General features: G+C 42.2%; 1 protein-coding gene across 1 annotated transcript in view; it reads right to left on the bottom strand.

Annotated features, from left to right (window-relative positions):
• Positions 1-18,429, bottom strand: part of LOC124137747 — a 67,634-nt gene that overhangs the window by 10,961 nt on the left and 38,244 nt on the right. The window contains exons 43-64 of the mRNA XM_048402722.1: positions 18,060-18,326; positions 16,502-16,650; positions 14,682-14,823; positions 13,847-13,950; positions 12,644-12,847; positions 12,379-12,553; positions 11,775-12,040; positions 10,426-10,581; positions 9,686-9,887; positions 9,072-9,226; positions 8,190-8,510; positions 7,344-7,462; positions 7,009-7,286; positions 6,209-6,411; positions 5,467-5,653; positions 4,733-4,903; positions 4,062-4,463; positions 3,409-3,708; positions 2,586-2,677; positions 1,646-1,820; positions 820-934; positions 44-248 (exon numbers count right to left, since the gene is read on the bottom strand). Coding sequence (XP_048258679.1) covers positions 44-248; positions 820-934; positions 1,646-1,820; positions 2,586-2,677; positions 3,409-3,708; positions 4,062-4,463; positions 4,733-4,903; positions 5,467-5,653; positions 6,209-6,411; positions 7,009-7,286; positions 7,344-7,462; positions 8,190-8,510; positions 9,072-9,226; positions 9,686-9,887; positions 10,426-10,581; positions 11,775-12,040; positions 12,379-12,553; positions 12,644-12,847; positions 13,847-13,950; positions 14,682-14,823; positions 16,502-16,650; positions 18,060-18,326 — 4,388 coding nt within the window. The remainder of the gene's footprint in view (positions 1-43; positions 249-819; positions 935-1,645; positions 1,821-2,585; positions 2,678-3,408; positions 3,709-4,061; positions 4,464-4,732; positions 4,904-5,466; positions 5,654-6,208; positions 6,412-7,008; positions 7,287-7,343; positions 7,463-8,189; positions 8,511-9,071; positions 9,227-9,685; positions 9,888-10,425; positions 10,582-11,774; positions 12,041-12,378; positions 12,554-12,643; positions 12,848-13,846; positions 13,951-14,681; positions 14,824-16,501; positions 16,651-18,059; positions 18,327-18,429) is intronic.

Raw genomic sequence — 18,429 nt, 5'->3', positions numbered from 1 at the left:
GTGTAAGAACAAGTGTTCAGGCACCATATCACTGGGGGCCTACCACAACTGGAAGCGTTGGATCTGCGTGAAGGATGTTGACCTCATCACTGAAGACAAAGGCACTCGGTGCGTCGTTGACGGAGTTGATGCTGATGGTGATGCTGACGGCAGTTTGAGCCGGGGGTATCTCGGCTTGAGGAACTTCGTACATTACCACTTGGACGTCTACATTTCCATAGAAGTTAGCTGCAGGGGTATAGGTCATTCTGCAATTATAATAGAAAACTGCACTTTATGTTTGACAAAATATTTGACGAAGGAATAGGGCTTTTCAGAAGACCACTTTATAAGGGCTTACACATTTCAGTAAAATTATGGCGTGTCAGCTAAGTGTGGGGAAAAGGTACATGAGACGAGTCTTATAACTGAACTATTTATGTGAGATAGATGAGTACGGTTATGGGGCTACAAACCAAGGATCGTTAACATAGTGAATCGGTGGAATCGGGAATTCGGCAGCGGATCCTGGTGGCTAAGGGACGCAACTGTTTCATGCAAAACAGGAGCTTTATGTTGTAAACGATTCTTGTTTTTCTGTCCATGAGCACAAAACGGATATGTAATTGTCCATTACAATTTCGAAACATTATTTCCACAAAATATACGTTTTATGTTACCTTTAGGACTTATTACATGAAGCCTAATGCAATCGTTTGGCTTATGATGTCTTCCCTGCTGAGTATACCAATCCAGCATCGCAACACTCTAGGATATGAAGTACACTTTCCGTTGGGTTTATTGTGACCTGATAATTATAACTACAGTGAGTCAACGTACAATCCATCCTCCGACAGCCTCAGTTCCAGATCAGCCACAGCGGAGTCGTCACTCATCTTGTACTTGACCACGTCTCCATTAGCGTCTGTGGACGTCATCTGGTATATCAATGTGCCTGTCACAGAATAAGACGAATAATTCATTAGATATCATATACGAATACACAATTCACAAAAAAATTAAAAGCAAACTAATGGATATGCACCATGAGAAACTACAATATATATACCCTGGTCTTCCTGCATGACAAGAGAGACAAGCTAAGAGACACACACCCTGGTCTTTCTGCTTGACAAAAGAGATTAGCTAAGAGACACATACCCTGGTCTTCCTGTATGACAAGAGAGACAAGCTAAGAGGCACATACAATGGTCTTCCTGTATGACAAGAGAGACAAGCTAAGAGACACATGCCCTGGTCTTCCTGTATGACAAGAGAGACAAGCTAAGAGACACATACAATGGTCTTCCTGTATGACAGGAGAGACAAGCTAAGAGACACATACCCTGGTCTTCCTGTATGACAAGAGAGACAAGCTAAGAGACACATGCCCTGGTCTTCCTGTATGACAAGAGAGACAAGCTAAGAGACACATACAATGGTCTTCCTGTATGACAGGAGAGACAAGCTAAGAGACACATACCCTGGTCTTCCTGCATGACAAGAGAGACAAGCTAAGAGACACACACCCTGGTCTTCCTGCATGACAAGAGAGAGTAGCTAAGAACACATACCCTGGTCTTTCTGCATGACAAGAGAGACAAACTTAATTACACATACCCTGGTCTTCCTGCATGACAAGAGAGACAAGCTAAGAGACACATACCCTGATCTTCTTGCATGACAAGAGACGTGATGCTGGTGAGCTGAGGAGGTGAATTTGGTATCTCTGTCAGAGCTGAAGTCAGTAGGAACTGGGTCGGGTGTCTGAAGTACGTGTCAGACACAGATCGCCGACGTCTGGAGCTGCTGCTGCCTGTCGTGAATCTGGTGTTACAAACCTGGCAACAACAAAGGAAGCATGTTGGGCATTCTTCACAGATCAATTGTTGGTTTAGTTTAATATCTACCGGAGACTGAAAGAAAGGGCTTCATTTGTCAAGGGCATACGCTTTAACCATCAAACGTCTATTCCCAGATCAATCGCTATAGACCATGTATTATATTGTACCGCTGAATGTGCTAAATAAAACATATAGCGAAAATACAATAAAATATGAGAAAACACTGATAAGACGAATCAATGACCATGTATTTTCTCCTTGACAAATAAGAGTGCATGAGTGAGTTGAGTTTAACGCCACTTTTAACAGTATTCCAGCTATATCGCGGCGTGTCAGCTTAATGTGTGGGAAAGCCCGAGGTGATGCAGGTCTTAGACGTTTACCACTTTGGTGAAACCCACGAGCACGGGTATGGTGCTGACAAACCTAGAAACATAATCAGGGCGAACCGGGATTCGAACCCACAATGAAAGATTTCTGGCATGCCCAAGGATGCAACTCAGCACAGCGAATCGCGGCGCTTTAGACGACTGGGCCACCCGTGTCCCCCTTGACAAATAAGAAAACAAGAAAGTAATATGATAGTTTTAAGCCAATCATAAACTATAACACTACTTTCACTTGAATATCTATACGATTGTGAAGTATTGAGAACCCTCTTCACAACCGGTACCAATTAATGACATCAGAGAAGATTCCAACATCATTGATTACTCGTCATAGATGTACACATCTGTTGTACTATTAATGTTAAACACTCACTTTGACCGTGACCTGAGAGGTCATGGGGTCTCTGACCTCCGTGTCTGTTTCATGGAGACAGGTCTTGTTGCTCTGTTGCCACTGTCGGCCATCTGCATCATACAAAACATCACTGACCAAAAAATTCTTCTTCTGTATTAAGGCTGTATATATTGTTGTATCATCATGTAAAGATTCTTCATAGAATATTATGTTTAGGTTGGGCCGACTGCCCGATACACTTATTCATTTATATATACATTTATACATTATCCTTGAATGTTGTTTAAAATCCGCAGAACATAATATTGCAGCTCAGGGATAAGGGATAAGGGATGACCATGCCATCGGCACGGTGTCACACTTAGTCACACATTTTGACCAAGTCATTCAAAGTCTACTTTATGTCTCTTCAATGTGATTTGTATGATGAATATCGATCTGTTACCATAATTACTCGAAGACAAAATCTCTTGTCACAAATTACATCTTCATCAAGAACGAAAATGGTCACATATGATAAAGCCCCCCTTCAATATGGGAATAAAAACTATAAAACCCTACAATAATCATAAAAATAAAAGCGGCAAAACCCTTTCTATAATCCAAAGAAATATCCATTGTATGCTTTCGACTATGTCATTAGGGTGTGCCTGTGAATCCTTATCAAATACTGATAATACCAGGTGTATCCTGCTGAACAGGTGGCACCCATCACAAACACAAGCAAAGGCAAGTCAATTGTTTACTTGAAAAGTATGGCCAGATTTGTGCATTAGGATACAAAAACAGTACCTATGGACTAATTCCTATGCCAGGAAGTACATGCATTGACAGGTATTACCAGTATTCCAATGAAGCAGCATCAAGGTTGTATTGGTGACCGTGGGGTCATAGGTGAAGGTCACCTTCACCGGTCCTGGTAGGGGAAGATTACCAACACTAGTGAGAGAGAAGGAGAGGTCAGTGTCCTGGTAGTTGAGCCTCTTTCTGAGAATTCTGTCGGTGAAGGCATCTTCTGTGGTTGATGTAGACGGGTCAGTGATGTAGGGGATGAACTCCACTGAGGCGTCAGACTTGTATTCCGTCTGTAGATCAAGCTTCGTGAGCTGAGTAACCACAATGCTCTGACCGGCTTGTAACCCTGGATCAGATATATACGCAAACGAATAATGTTATCATCGTTTAACATGTCAGCGATGCCCCGTTTGGGGCATATTTTATCTCGTATTAAAGTAGGTAACAATAATGTGCGAGTGAGTGAATAAGTGAGTTAATTTGTTTAGCTGAATGACCTGCTTTTAGCAATATTCCAATAATATCAGGACGTTCACACATTGTACCAATGTAGGGAATCGAACCCAGGCCATCGGCGTGATGAGCGAATACCTTAACCACTAGGCTACCCCACCCGAAAAATATAAAAGGTTCACTGAAAATATTGACATTTACCGTAGGTAACAATGAAACAGTGACACAGCTATTGCAATTACTTACCATCTGGTGTTGATACCGTTACTCCTGAAACGTCCCTCTTCCTCCTCCCACCATCCCCAACATCTACAGTGACGGCAGAACCATCAGACGACGTCGCCATCGTGGACATGTCTGTCTCTACTACGGTGGAGCCCAGCAACTTGGTCGTGCACAGCTGGGCCTCATTACACATCTTCATGAAGATGAACATCTCTGTGCCTGGAGCCATGGTGAAGGCTGACTTGTCCGTGGTGTTGACAGATACGTTGTAGTCTGGCTTGAACTGGCTCAATGTGTAGATAGCAACGCCGTTTACTTTGAGGTATCCATCCGTTACTGTGACCGTCCCCGACGTGTTGTAGCCGACCCACGTGCAGGGGAAGATGTCACTGATGCTGGCCTCGGAACTCCCCACACAGAAATCTAGTAAGACCATACGAAAGAATCATTCACCTGTTTTGTGCTATCTCATTATATCAACGGTGGTCACAATCATCTCAAATAACACATTATTAGACAAGTAATGTGACCGAACTTCCATCGAGTTGAGGCTATAGGAACCTACCGTTTGACTGTCATTCTAGAAGTAGGCCTTAACAGTAAACACGCAAATATCCTATGGGTTAGTTACTATATAATAATGCCACCTGCAGTTGGCTATGAAGGCACATCATGATTTGATCAGTAATTACCATATCTCCGGATGCTCTCATCATCAGATACGGTCCAGGAAGCACCTACAGTGTTCTGGTCTGTGGTTGTCATGGAGTTAGGTGGCGTCACTGTCTCCCCAAGCGGGTCAGCTCCCTCTATCGTTGTGTTGACGTCGTCAACCAAAGGAGGTTTAAGCAGGACTGTCACACCTGGTGATAGACGGATATTCGCGACTCGTTTCAAAACTATATTCATTTGTCTTCGAACAATGTTTTTTCAAGGAAAATGTATTTGGCAATCAACAATGTAATCACACATAACACTGACAGTAAATGCTCCTAACCCAACGGTTGTGGATCTTAATGACTCTTCCAATTGCAGTAATTTAAAATTATGAAAGCGAGATTAAGGGAAAGGTTTGAGATTTATAACGTTTTACGTCTATAACATATAACCCTATGTTCCTCTAGGATCAGCATAGGTTGTGACTACCTACTATTGTATTGATAAGGGGATGTTCAAGAAGAACGATCATTTAACTTTAAAGTCACACCTTTTACTGTAATGTCCCACATTTACCTGTATTTAATAATATCACATACTGCGGCATCAGATTCTTCGTTAATTTTACCAGAATATAAAAGAGGCAAATCTGACAATATTTTACAAATTGCACACCTCCAGAGAAACAGTATTACCTGTTTGATGTATTAAGGTACGCACCTCTGGAACAAGAGTAACTCTCTAGTGTTTGATGTATTAAGGTACGCACCTCTAGGATCAGCATATGTTGTGACCAGCCCACCCCCGTTGGTACACCTGACGGTCACATAGTATGTCGTGTTGTGTTCCAGGAGGCCCACAAGTCCGGAGTTAGTTGATGTCGGGTTTTCTCCCGCTGAGACAAATGTCTGCAACTCCTGTCCCCCTGGCGTCCTGCCTATTGCCCAGTCGTAGTTCTGAAGAATATTGAATATACGTGTTAACGTCACAGCAAGATCAACAAAATCAGTTTTTGTGTACCTAATCCTACCAACTACACATTCAATTGTTCAAAGTGTTCTGGCCTCTCTGAGAATGCGGTGCAAATTTGTTAGAACGTTGCCTCGTCACTTCGAAGATCCCTGTTCCATTCCTTACAGGGGTTCAATGTCTGAAGCCCATTTCTGGTGTCTTCCCACCTAGATGTGGATGGACTATTGCTACCGGAGGTAGGAACCCCGGCTCTTAGTAATGGCCCTCAAACAATTATAGATGTTCCCAGCAGAGCCATCCCTAAGATGGGGATACTGGAACATGATGACCGGATCGATAAACGAGGTTTTACTGTATATATACATGCATGGAAAGTCATGCTTTCTTGAATGTGGGACAGACACATGGCAGTCATGTTAACTCTCTTTGATAGAAACACTTTCCATCATGTCTGTATAGTCTTAACGTGTTTACGTATGTTTATGTATTTGCTTCAAAGAAGGTAGACAAGTATCTCAAATATTTCAACACAAACTTACCACAATTTCACTCTCGTTGTCATTGCACTTCCATATAGCCTTGATGGTGTCGTTTGATCCTTGGTACGTCACAGGGGTGAAGTTGCCCTGAGCGACGTCGATGTAGAGCATGACGTCGGTGTCAAACAGTGGTGGTGACGCGTCGATGTTGAAGCCGTCAGATGACGAAATGGCCTCCGTTCCAGATCCAAGGACAGCTTTCACTGAAATATTCCGATTGAAAGGTAATACAGGTAACACACATACGGACGCACGCACGCACACACACCACACAGCACGCATGCACGCACACACATACGCACACCACACAACACGCACGCACATACACACACACGACAAAAGTTTATCTTTTACAGAGTTTACGCAGAAAGTGTACAAAAGAAAAGAGATAGAGTTCTTTGTGTAGCGTTGACATGTATATAGATCTAAATATACTTCAATTGCAATTTCATAAGAGATTTTCCAACTATATTTGCCAGAAGCATGTAAACAAATGTAATTCTTTCTCACGTTTCAACAATTCCGTTGGCTGTTTCCGGTCTTAATATACCCTTTGATCTACTGTACAACTCACCTGTCAGGTAGTACAACACGGACTTCTTCTACCCCCACAACTGTTGTTCTCTCACCTGTGAAGTAGTACAACACAGGGACTACTTCTCCCTATACAACTGTTGTTCTCTCACCTGTGAGGTAGTACAATACAGGGAGTACTTCTCCCTCCATAACTGTTGTTCTCTCACCTGTGAAGTAGTACAATACAGGGACTACTTCTCCCTATACAACTGTCGTTCTCTCACCTGTGAGGTAGTACAATACAGGGACTACTTCTCCCTCTACAACTGTTGTTCTCTCACCTGTGAGGTAGTACAATACAGGGACTACTTCTCCCTCTACAACTGTTGTTCTCTCACCTGTGAGGTAGTACAATACAGGGACTACTTCTCCCTCCACGACTGTTGTTCTCTCACCTGTGAGGTAGTACAATACAGGGACTACTTCTCCCTCCACAACTGTTGTTCTCTCACCTGTGAGGTAGTACAATACAGGGACTACTTCTCCCTCCACGACTGTTGTTCTCTCACCTGTGAGGTAGAACAATACAGGGACTACTTCTCCCTCCACGACTGTTGATTCTGTAAGGTTGAGGTCGTTGAGGGTGATCTTGACCTGGTCTGTTGATGAGCTGTCACAAGCTGGGTCACATGTGTACATGTCACAGGGGGTCAGACACGGAATACATGGATTATGTACCTAGCAACACACAGAACATGTCAGAGTAAGATAACGTAACGTAACAGGGTGTCAAGAAGGGAATACACGGAGTATGTACCTAGCAACACACAGAACATGTTAGAGTAAGATGACGTAACGTCACATGGTGTCAAGAAGGGAATACACGGAGTATGCACCTAGCAACACACAGAACATGTTAGAGTAAGATGACGTAACGTCACATGGTGTCAAGAAGGGAATACACGGAGTATGCACCTAGCAACACACAGAGCATGTGAGAGTAAGATGACGTAACGTCACATGGCGTCAGACAGGGGATACACGGAGTATGTACCTAGGAACACACAGAACATGTTTGAGTAAGATGACGTAACGTAACAGGGTGTCAGGCTGTGAATACTGGGAATAAGTATGCCTCAAGTATATCATTGACACCTGGGATTGCTATTGAACTTGTAAAGCATTGATGATAGTGATGGGGGTAGTTATCTAAAAATCGCCTCAACTCGCTCAGCAGAATTGTCTGCCTGATGTATGCCAGAAATGTATGATCGTGGGTTCACAGTTCGCCATGATTATTTTGGGGGGATTGTCAGCACCAAACCAGTGCTCGTGGGTTTCGCCAAATTGGTTCTATATCAAACAGGTCGTGATATAACCAAAATACTGTAGTCGAAAGCAATTGGAAGTCACCTATTTACGACAAACAAATGCTCGTCTGTGAGACACTAAGACACCCCCTTACCTGTTGGTACGGCACTACATCAGAGAGACCGGAAGCTGACCCGATCCCTGCCTCATACCGAACAATGGCGTTATCACCTCCTTGAAAAGCGTTTCCATAGCGACACAAATTCTCCTTGTCAGCTGGCATCACCAGGTCTCGGAATGAAGCTGTAGAACTCCAAACCTTCAGATGTCCTTCCGAATCACGATCAGTTTCAGGAATATAGTTCTTATGGTTCCAGACTCCGAAGAAGAGTTTGGTGTCAGGAGAGAGACGCGGTATTCCACACTGCTCCGTCAGCAGATCCCCGTCCATGGAGATGAACATGCACCACGTTATCTGAAGTATTTAACATAAAAGGGTGATTTGTATGTTGTTTCACGTGTAGCTAACACTTTTGCTTTCGAAACTTATTCTAGTATGATTAAATGACTGTATATAAGGTATAGATAAAAAATAGGAGTATATGATACACTGTTGATTCCCTTCCCATGTTAAGCCTGGCAGCTGACATACACCCATGTTGTGTTTAAATTGTGTCTACTTTTGTCCTTGGTAGCGATACATAATTATCAGGTCTTGAGGTAGAAACTGGCTGGCTGGTGCGTGGATCTGAATTCTGCACATTTTAAGTCTGTGTGAATTCTGTCTTACTGCACATCGGAGTATTAGTACAGAAATTTCCAGTCTTTATTTAAAATGGTAGTTTAAACCTTCTCTCGCCATGCCAAAAAACCCAAGAACTTTGTAAATTAAATCATCATCATCATCATCATCATCATCATCATCATCATCATCATCATCAACTCGGCACATTAAATCATCATCATGAGCAGCAGCAGCATCATCATCATCAGCATGATCAACTTTGTAAATTAAATCATCATGATCACCCGTTACCTCTGACCCCCTAGCTTCATCTCTTTGGGTAGTGAATCTGATCCAGTACTGATGATAGTCTATGGAAGGGTCTTGTTCCAGGTTCCTCACAACTGCCATAGGTTCATTCAAGGTGTCACCATACCCACACCATGCCACCAGCTTGGCTTCTTCTCCTGCAAAACGTATACAGTTTCTGCTGGTTCATACCAAGTCCTGGGTGCTAACGTTTGTTTGTTTGTTGTTCAATGCCGCACTCAGCAATAGCCCAGCTACGTGACAGTGGTCTGTAATTGATCGAGTATGTACCAGACATTCCAGTGAAGGACATCATGAGCACCGATTTACACAACTGAGAAACGATACATGCATCAGCCATGTCAGCCAGCCTTTTACGACAAGAATTGTCGTCTAGTATGACAAGCATGGGTTGCTGAAGACCACCGGATCTTTACGGATCGGGTGCTAACAAATACATGTCAAGTTATCCTTTGTTTGAGAAATAATGAGCACTGATAAATGCATTTTAGCACAAGATTCCGATGATCGGTAAACGAATCACAGAATCGCCCCTTTCATGATCCGTGGCCTGTCAGTGCCATGCCCATTTTCATGAGTTCACGAAAAACACTTACCCGAAAACAACTGTAATCCACAAGCTTTTCTGGGAGTAAGTTTATCTATTTCACTCTTGTCGGTGATTGAACCAGTCTCCTGTAGTTTCTTCTTATCCTCATCCGAGAGCTTCGTTACCTGATAACCAGGGTCTTCCACATCGACAGATCTCTTGCTGATGTTACTGTGCCGAGATTGGGTGGAACAGTTGCATGTACAGGACTGGAATACCAAACAAAGTTTCAAAACTTCAACTGATCATAGGTGAATTCATTATTTATTTATTCTATGTTCAAGAACATCGGCAACTTACCATTGCTGTGATATTTTACATACAATGCCAAATGTGCTGGGTGAAATGGGGTTCATCGTCGTGTTCAAGATTATTGCATTTATATCGCGATACGTGTGTGCACGCTGACGCGATTGTGTGTGGATGTTTGTGATAGTAAGGGCTCATGTCAGTTTTAAAGTGCTAGCCCACTGAGATACCTCACGACAGTTTAACAGGAATACCCCACTCGGATACAGTATACTAACACTGAGTACAACATTTCTTGTATTAATGTTGAGCGCCAGGTAGGTCAACAACAAGTACCATATTTTAACGTCTTTTGGTATGACGCGGTGATCCAAACACCGACCATCGGCTTTCTGGGCAGATGCTCTATCCACACGACCACGGAGGCGGCCTTACAAAATCAGTGGTGACTTGTATTCTGAAAGTAGGCATGTCCATGACAGTGCCATTATCACATACCTCAGCAACAGGATCAACCCTGCAACAGGCACAGGCGGGTTCAGGCCAGATAGGTCTTGGTGTGTAGTCAAAGTCCAGGATGTAGTCATCTGGGCCGTCCCAGAACAGGACACTTGTGACCGCCTGACCATCACCTGCTGCAGCTCGGATAGATAGCTGAAACACACGGAGAAAACGTCATGCTGGTACACACATTCTGTTATTCGAAATATGCGTGTAGCGAGTGACTGTTGTTTTACTCAACAATCAATATTACGGCCGCATGTTCATCATCAAGACCAGATGAACTAGTGGTGGAAATTATTAGCAACATCCATCGAGTCTGATCATCCGACTCATACGACAAGAATTGGCTCCTTGGGACCAAATCTACCCCGGAATCCTCAAGGGGTTCTACTATTAAGGCCAGGGAGGAACAGTGAATCAATGAGGTGTTTCATCTTTTTGTGTAAATATTCCTCTTTGTTCTGTTTCATAGATAACATATACAAGTAAGTCGAAAGTGATCATATAAATTTACTGTTATGTGGACATTAATAATTTAATAACAATTATATTGAATTAATTTCTTATAAATTTGCATTTGAAGCCTCAGGTACTGTGACAATTATTTTACACGATTTACGTCACCAGTTGCATTACACTGCAGTGACCCAATTGCAGGGACATTCTTCACACTTACGCAAAAAAGTAGTTCCAGTTCCGTAAGTAAAACTCGTTTTTATTAACAAGAGTTACTTTTACTAATTAACATCAGAAATGAGTAAACATATGTTACTTCTTAGAATTTTTGGAAATAATTTGCATTAACTTCAAAAAGAAACAATTTTCACTCACAATTGCGCATGAATACAAGTATGTGAACAACTTTCAAAATGGAAAACTGCCTTTAAGCATAGATTGGAAAACGTAGCCTGGGTGGACTAGGTGACAGGAGACCCGTGAAGATCCGAGGCAGACCCATGATTGCCGTAAAAGGCGACTAACGGGAACAGGTGGTCAGGCTCGCTGACTTATTTGATGCATGTCATCGATCCCAATTGCGTGGATCGATGCTCATGATGTCAATTTCTGGATTGTCTGTTCCAGACTCGATTATTTACAGACAGCCGTCATATACATGGAATATTAATTAATGATGCTGAGTGCGGCGTTAAACAACAAATCAACCAACAAACTGGGTGACAGGATCTATGTGACCGTTTGTATGTGAATACCTTATACTCCCTGCGATTGACAAGATCATACATGTAGTAACGTTGGTCTTTGAGCATTAATTGGAAAACGTATCTTGGGAGGTGGATGGGGAATAGGCAACAATACCTATGAGACAGTTTGTATCATAATACCTTATACTCCCCGCCATTGACAAGATCAGCATCTCTGAAGTAGGTTCCAGAAAACATGGTGTCAGTCTTGGTGTCTCGGGACAGTTTGATGTCCACTTTGCCGGACTCGGGATGGACGTTAGCTGACCTGTAGGTCAAGGTCAAGCTACGGTTGTTGCTGTCGTAGTTCCGGTCTGACTCCAGGTACTTCCACTCCGAGTCATCAAATGTGACCTGTCTGACAGGACATGGAGACACGTCGGGCACAGGGTGGTGCAGGAATGTGCCTGTTAAAGATTGCAGCTGGATTCATTAACTTGACAAATCCCCCAAATGACGATTATTAATATACTAGAAGTAGAAATCACGAGGGCTACTGAATACAGGACATGTAGTGTCCATACAATGTATCAGTACCACTAATTTTCTGTCTGGATCATAAACTAGTTTCGTCGTACTTCATATATTGAGATTATAAAGTTGCATGTATCTAAACATATTAACGGCATAACTCACAAACGCGTGTAACACACTACCGATTTCTTTCATGAGCAAATTATGTATCCACCTTTGACAACCTTTGGAAAAGCAAACGCGAAGGTTATATTAGTGCGTGAATAGGCACCTGTAATCACGTTGGCAGAGCCGCTCCAGCTGATGTCGTGAGTGAAGTCATGTCCGTCGATGACGAGGCCGGAGGAGGGGTGGGAGTTGTCATACAGGACTGGTGGAGAGTCTAATGTCGACTTGAGACCAGCAAAGTTCTCCGCCACGAGACGCACAAAGTAGGGAGTGTTGCCCTTGAAGGAGAAAATGTGAAAATTCAATATCTACCAGGATGTGTCCGTAGACGTGTCAAAATTTACATCCAATTCTTGTAAATCACCCACCTGCATAGTGATGTCCATGAATTTATAAGACGTGTAGTTGACATCAATCTCTATGGAATCTACGACAGTTTCTTCCGCCGAGTCTTTGTCACAGGAGGCTCTCTTCAGCAGGGCTGCGTGGTAGCAGCGGATGCCCGAGTCTTCATCACTGAAGTCTGTCCAGTAGGTCTGAAGACTCTCACTGCTCGCCGAGTAACTCAGTTTCTGACAAGTGGAACACAATGGTTGCTGTTAAATATTTAGATCTACAATAACACAAAAGATTCTGAGTTTCCAAAAATACATTTTTCAATAGTTAACTTTCCTTTATGTCGAGCAATATTCCAGCAGGCCCAGAAATGTCGGTGTCTACATTGCACAACTTTTGAGGGACAGTCGAGCATCCTCCTTCTTGCTCTCGAGGCCTTCGTAAAGTTTCAAAAGGTTTTATGGTAGACATATATTTCCAACTTTGACGCACCAGTGACAAAATTCCCTATTTTGTACCATAACATTCCGTGTGTTTTACTCCGAATAACAACTGATTTATGTTTGTGACGGGGGCCACGGGTGGGGCAGGATACGTTCACATTTTCGCGAACACCTCGTATCATCACAAAACACATGCTGGTGAAGTGCGGCGTTAAAAAAGATAGAAAAATAAAACATGCCAATGCTAATGTCGGATTGTACATTGGAGATTTTGCATTGTTATGGAAAGGCACGTGTCACTATTATTTTATCAACGCGTATGTTTGATATGATATATTTCTTTCATTACATAAATATATCATCATCCAAGAACCTTTCCTTATACTTCATTACTTTGCCTAATGGTACTGTATGGTCATCATCAGTTGGTATGCCTTCCTCTTCTAGACGTACGACGAACTTGATAGTTTAGTATACAATAAAATATAGTAACTGCTGAATTCCTACCATGTTTCAAAGATTTCCTTACTGGTCACTAATTCAAGCCATATATGCCAAATTGTTGCATTGCTAAGCAAATACCGAAAACGTCGAAATCAAAGGAAAGAACATGAAGAAATTAGATCACTTAAATGCAATAATTGTTACTTTAAGCTGCGAATAACGTGACATCTTGCGGGTGCCAGGACTTTCGAGCTAGTGATGAGTTACTGTCCTAGCGCGAGGAATACGTTATTCGAGGCATGGAAGAACCTGGTTGATTTATTACTAAACCGTATCTCTGTAACGAACCATGTCGTAATAGGGCCCTGTTCTGATCCTGCCTTTGACTGGAGGTGTGACGTCCACCTGGAACTTGTGACTAGTCACGTTGCACTCTCCGGCCTTGTCAGCACCTAGAGTAATGACATAGTGGCAGATAATCACATGACAAAAGAAGCGTGTGGGTGAAAGCTGTTTCACGTCAGCAAAAATATCAGGTCTGACTAACCAGTGGTCGACAGTATCAATCCACGATGATACAAATCAGCCATGTCATACATTTTGACCACCGAATCCGCAAATGTCGGCTCTAATAACACGTTTGGCATCTATACCACATCTATTCCCACGTGGCTGGTATTTAAAATCGAACTGAAGCTAATAAGACTCGGAGTATTACATATTCTAGTTCCTTTCAACACTCATCTTTGAGGCTAGACGCCATCCTCAGAATTTGTTAACATTATGATTATTTCTATTCAAATCTCAGTCTATTGCATGCACTTTATGAATGCGAAATAATTATAAATATGTGGAAAGAACTAACTAATTGTACAACAACCAAGATTGGAAATACAATAAATTGTAACATGGGTAAGTTTTTATTTAGCTTTATGGAAAAACGCAACGGTGTCTTACACTTGAAAGCAACAAATGAGAAACATAATATATTCAACATGAGACACAAGTATAACATTGTCTTGAGTGAGAGTGAGGGAGTGAGATTTTTGGCCGCTTTCAGCAATATTAATGTGTAATGTCATGTATTAAATGTACCTGATGGCCCAAAGTGCAAATTACAAAATACAAAAAATAAGAGTTTAAAATGTAATACATGCCCCTCTTTAGTTAAGTGTATACTTACCGACAACCCAAGCATAGTAGACTCCATTCTGTTCCAGAGACAGATTTTCAAACTTCATGAATGTGTCCTTCCCGACATTTTGTAGGTCCACAATGTTGAAAATACCTTGTCGTTCATCGTCAGTGATGGAGCTTCTTTCAGTCTGAAACAAACCGACAATATTAACATCCTTTCATGGTATTCGAATCTTAAACAAGCAAACGAATTCATCTACACTCCAGCCTATTGTCCAATCTTAAAGACAGTGATATATGACAATCAGATGTCACGTTGTGTGACTTTATCAGTTGTCAGTTTTTCCACATGTTCTGAAAGAGGTTGAATACAAGAGCCACTGTTTAACATCTCCATAAAACTTTGTACTAATATCTGCTTTATTAAGACTGTATTTATAAACAAAGGTTATAATCATTTTCCAGTAAGTGAAGGCTAAGATTATTTAGTATCAGTGAGCACTGCATAATTTACTCATTTAATAATCGTGAATTGAGCATTGCTATAAAAGAAGGTATTGTTAAGGTACAAGGTACATATAAGGTACAAAAGGTACAAAATATGTGAGCATGCCGGCCCCTCAAAACCGGGTGAATTTCAAACTCATTTACGATGAATCCTTTAATAGCTTTAACTGCAGCAGCGTCAACTGGAGTGTCGTTTGAGTAAAATAAGAAAATAAAACGTAATTTTAAAGTCCATAAAGAACAAGGACACCGTACTAGACGTAGACTGATATTGTACACAGTTTCATGGAAAAGTACACAACAGAACAGGTATAAGATTGGTTCCATTCAAATCACGTCTACATTTATAAAATTCATATCAAAACAAAATAATTGGTGGAGTGATAAAAAGCAAATGGAACATCTACAAGATTCATAAAGATATCTCTAATATGTTTCGAGTTGCGCTCCAGAAATGAAACCTTCTGCGTCCATTACCTACTAAGTCTAAATTTCACAAACCATTTCAAAATATATAAAAAATGCAGCGGAAACCTTAATAGGGGAAGACACATCTACACAATATAGAGAATGTGTATAGCAAGTTTTGTAAAGTTATCTCTTATGGTTTCCGAGTTTTGCTAACGATAGGTGACGGTGGGATGGACGGATCCAGAATTTTCGTTTTGGGGTAAATGTGCAGGTGTTTTGAGCACTTTGCAGTGACTAAATCTCTTGAAATCTTTTGGAAACATTGAAAGGGTCACATTGGCTATCCAACTATTGTTAATCGCTATGCTGTCGCACATGCGCCTTGCGATAGCACCCTCACAGGGGCCTCTGACATCAATTTAAACTCCTTCAAACGGTTGTATTTCCCTAACGACCAGTTATAGGTGTCGGACTTCGTATCTTAGAATTTGGAGAGCTTTCCAACGAGCCACCATGCTAAAATCGCTTAATATTTCAGAAAAGTGTGTTTCACACCTCTCCAGCAAAAGTACATCCAACTCAACAAACAGAAAACAACTTGTTCGCTCTTGTGTGTTTGGGAAAAGCGCCAATTTTCGTTTTTGGCGTAAATGTGCAGGTCTTTCGTAGCACTTTGCAGTGACCAAATCTCTTGAAATCTTTTGGAAACATTGAAAGGGTTACATTGGCTATCCAACTCTGTTTAATTAATCCCCATGGTGTCGCGCAAGCGCGTGCGGTGGCACCCTACGGACTCCGTTTCTATATTCCCCCAACTTGGTTGGGGCGAAGGATATTTGGATAAATTACCAGGCCGGCACAGAAATCGGATAATGGATACGTTGTGCTCCATCTATACTCATACTCACAAACTGTCCACATCTATAGTTGTCTGCCATCTATACTCACAAACTGCCCACATCTATAGTTGCCCGCCTCCGTGTTGTTGGACAGGCCCACGTAGTACATCATCATGCCAATCTTTGATTCGAACCCGTTCCACGCTACATCTACGTAGGTATGAGTTGTCAGGTATTCCTTCATATCTATAGAACCGGCTGTAATACAACATAGCAACATTTTTTTCTGGGATGGGATCAACACTGCTTTATAATAATATAAAAAGCAAATCATGCCAGTTTTAAAATCGTTGGGAGAAAAGGCAATGTAGGATGGCGCCTTACTCGTTCAAGCCTTGAGCGCTCAAGTCGTCTAAGGCATGCCAGAAACCCATGATTGTGGGTTCGAATCACGGTTCGCCCCAAATATGTTTCTAGGTTTGTGCTCGTGCTCGTTGGTTCCACCGAAGTGGTAAACATCTGAGACCTGCATCACTTCGGGCTTTCCTCCCACATTAAGCTGACACGCCGCGATATAACATGAATACTGTTAAAAGCGGCGTTAAACCCAACTCAGTCACTCACTCACCTGTGCACGGGTATGTTGCTGACCAAACAAAAACGTAATCAGGGGAAATTTGGGATTCGAACCTACGTAAAACCGCCTGGCATAGGTAATGAAAGCAATTCTGCACTGTCAATGTCGGCGCCTCAGGGCAATAGGTCAGCCGTTCTCTAATATCAAAATACGTTTCTTCAGTTTAATATGGAGACGAAAGGACGTGGAGCCAACTGATCAGTGGGTCACATATCATGCAATATTGCCGAACTTCCACAGCTAGAATGGGCCGCTCACTTTGTACCCATTAGGGTAATCTGTGGGAGTCGAATGCCATGTTTGTATTTGTATGTTGTTTAACGCAGCACTCAACAATAGTCCGGTTGCATTATGATCTGTAAATAATCGAGCGTGATCCAGATAATACAATGAGTGATATTTCAACCCATGATCCACCAGTCGGGGTAGTGATACGCATCAACCAAGCCACCAAGCTTAACCAGTTGATCCATTTAGTTGCCTCGTACGACAAGTATACGGTGCTGGTGACCAAATTAAACCCGGAAACACCATTGAGGTCGAACGCTTTAACAGATCCTTCACTTACATGTATACCTAGTGTGCTTCAAGTTTATCTGGGGGCACGGGTGGCCAAGTCGTCTAAGGCGCCGCCATTCGCTGTGCAGAGTTGCGTTCCTTGGGCACGCCAGAAACCTATGATTGTGGGTTCGAATCACGGTTCGCCCCGATTATGTTTCTAGGTTTGTCAGCACCATACCCGTGCTCGTGGGTTTCACCGAAGTGGTAAACGTCTGAGACCTGCATCACTTCGGGCTTTCCTCCCACAGTAAGCTGACACGCCGCGATATAACTGGAATACTGTTAAAAGCGGCGTTAAACCCAACTCACTCAATCAAGTTTATCTTCTATAGTCATGTGTGTACTTTCCTTGTACCATACCGAGATACAGAACGATCTCGTTAAGCATATAATGATACCATTAGGGTGTAAACGTTGGCTGATTGTTGTTTTAGGAAAGCTCAAGGAAAATAATAAGCAGTGATCTTACCTGAAACACCACCATCAAACCCAGCAGAGAAACCATTGGATGTGACGTCAGCTGTAGACCCAGATCGACTGTGTGCTCTAACGGTGAAGTAGTACGTGCCTGTAATGGGGGTCAGGTCAAGGTCGAAAAAGGTCACAGTCTTGTTGAGGCCAACGTTAACAAATGGAACGATGTTGTCACGTGTTTGTGGAAAACGGCGGTCAGTTCCGACGGCAACTTCGTAGAAAGCAACTTCTTGGCTGGTTGATTTTTCTTCAAGAATGTTTTCTACAAGATAAACAACTTGAATATGAAGTTCATTATCTTTCAATTGCTGCCATGATAGTTATATTGTCAGAAATTACATGTTGTCGTTATCAACACATTTGTT

This window comes from Haliotis rufescens, unplaced genomic scaffold, assembly GCF_023055435.1.
Source record: "Haliotis rufescens isolate VD_foot unplaced genomic scaffold, xgHalRufe1.0.p SCAF_29, whole genome shotgun sequence".
NCBI classification, from domain to species: Eukaryota; Metazoa; Mollusca; class Gastropoda; order Lepetellida; family Haliotidae; genus Haliotis; species Haliotis rufescens.
The sequence above is the reverse complement of the archived record's forward strand: the minus strand, read 5'-3'. Positions and strand labels throughout refer to the sequence as shown.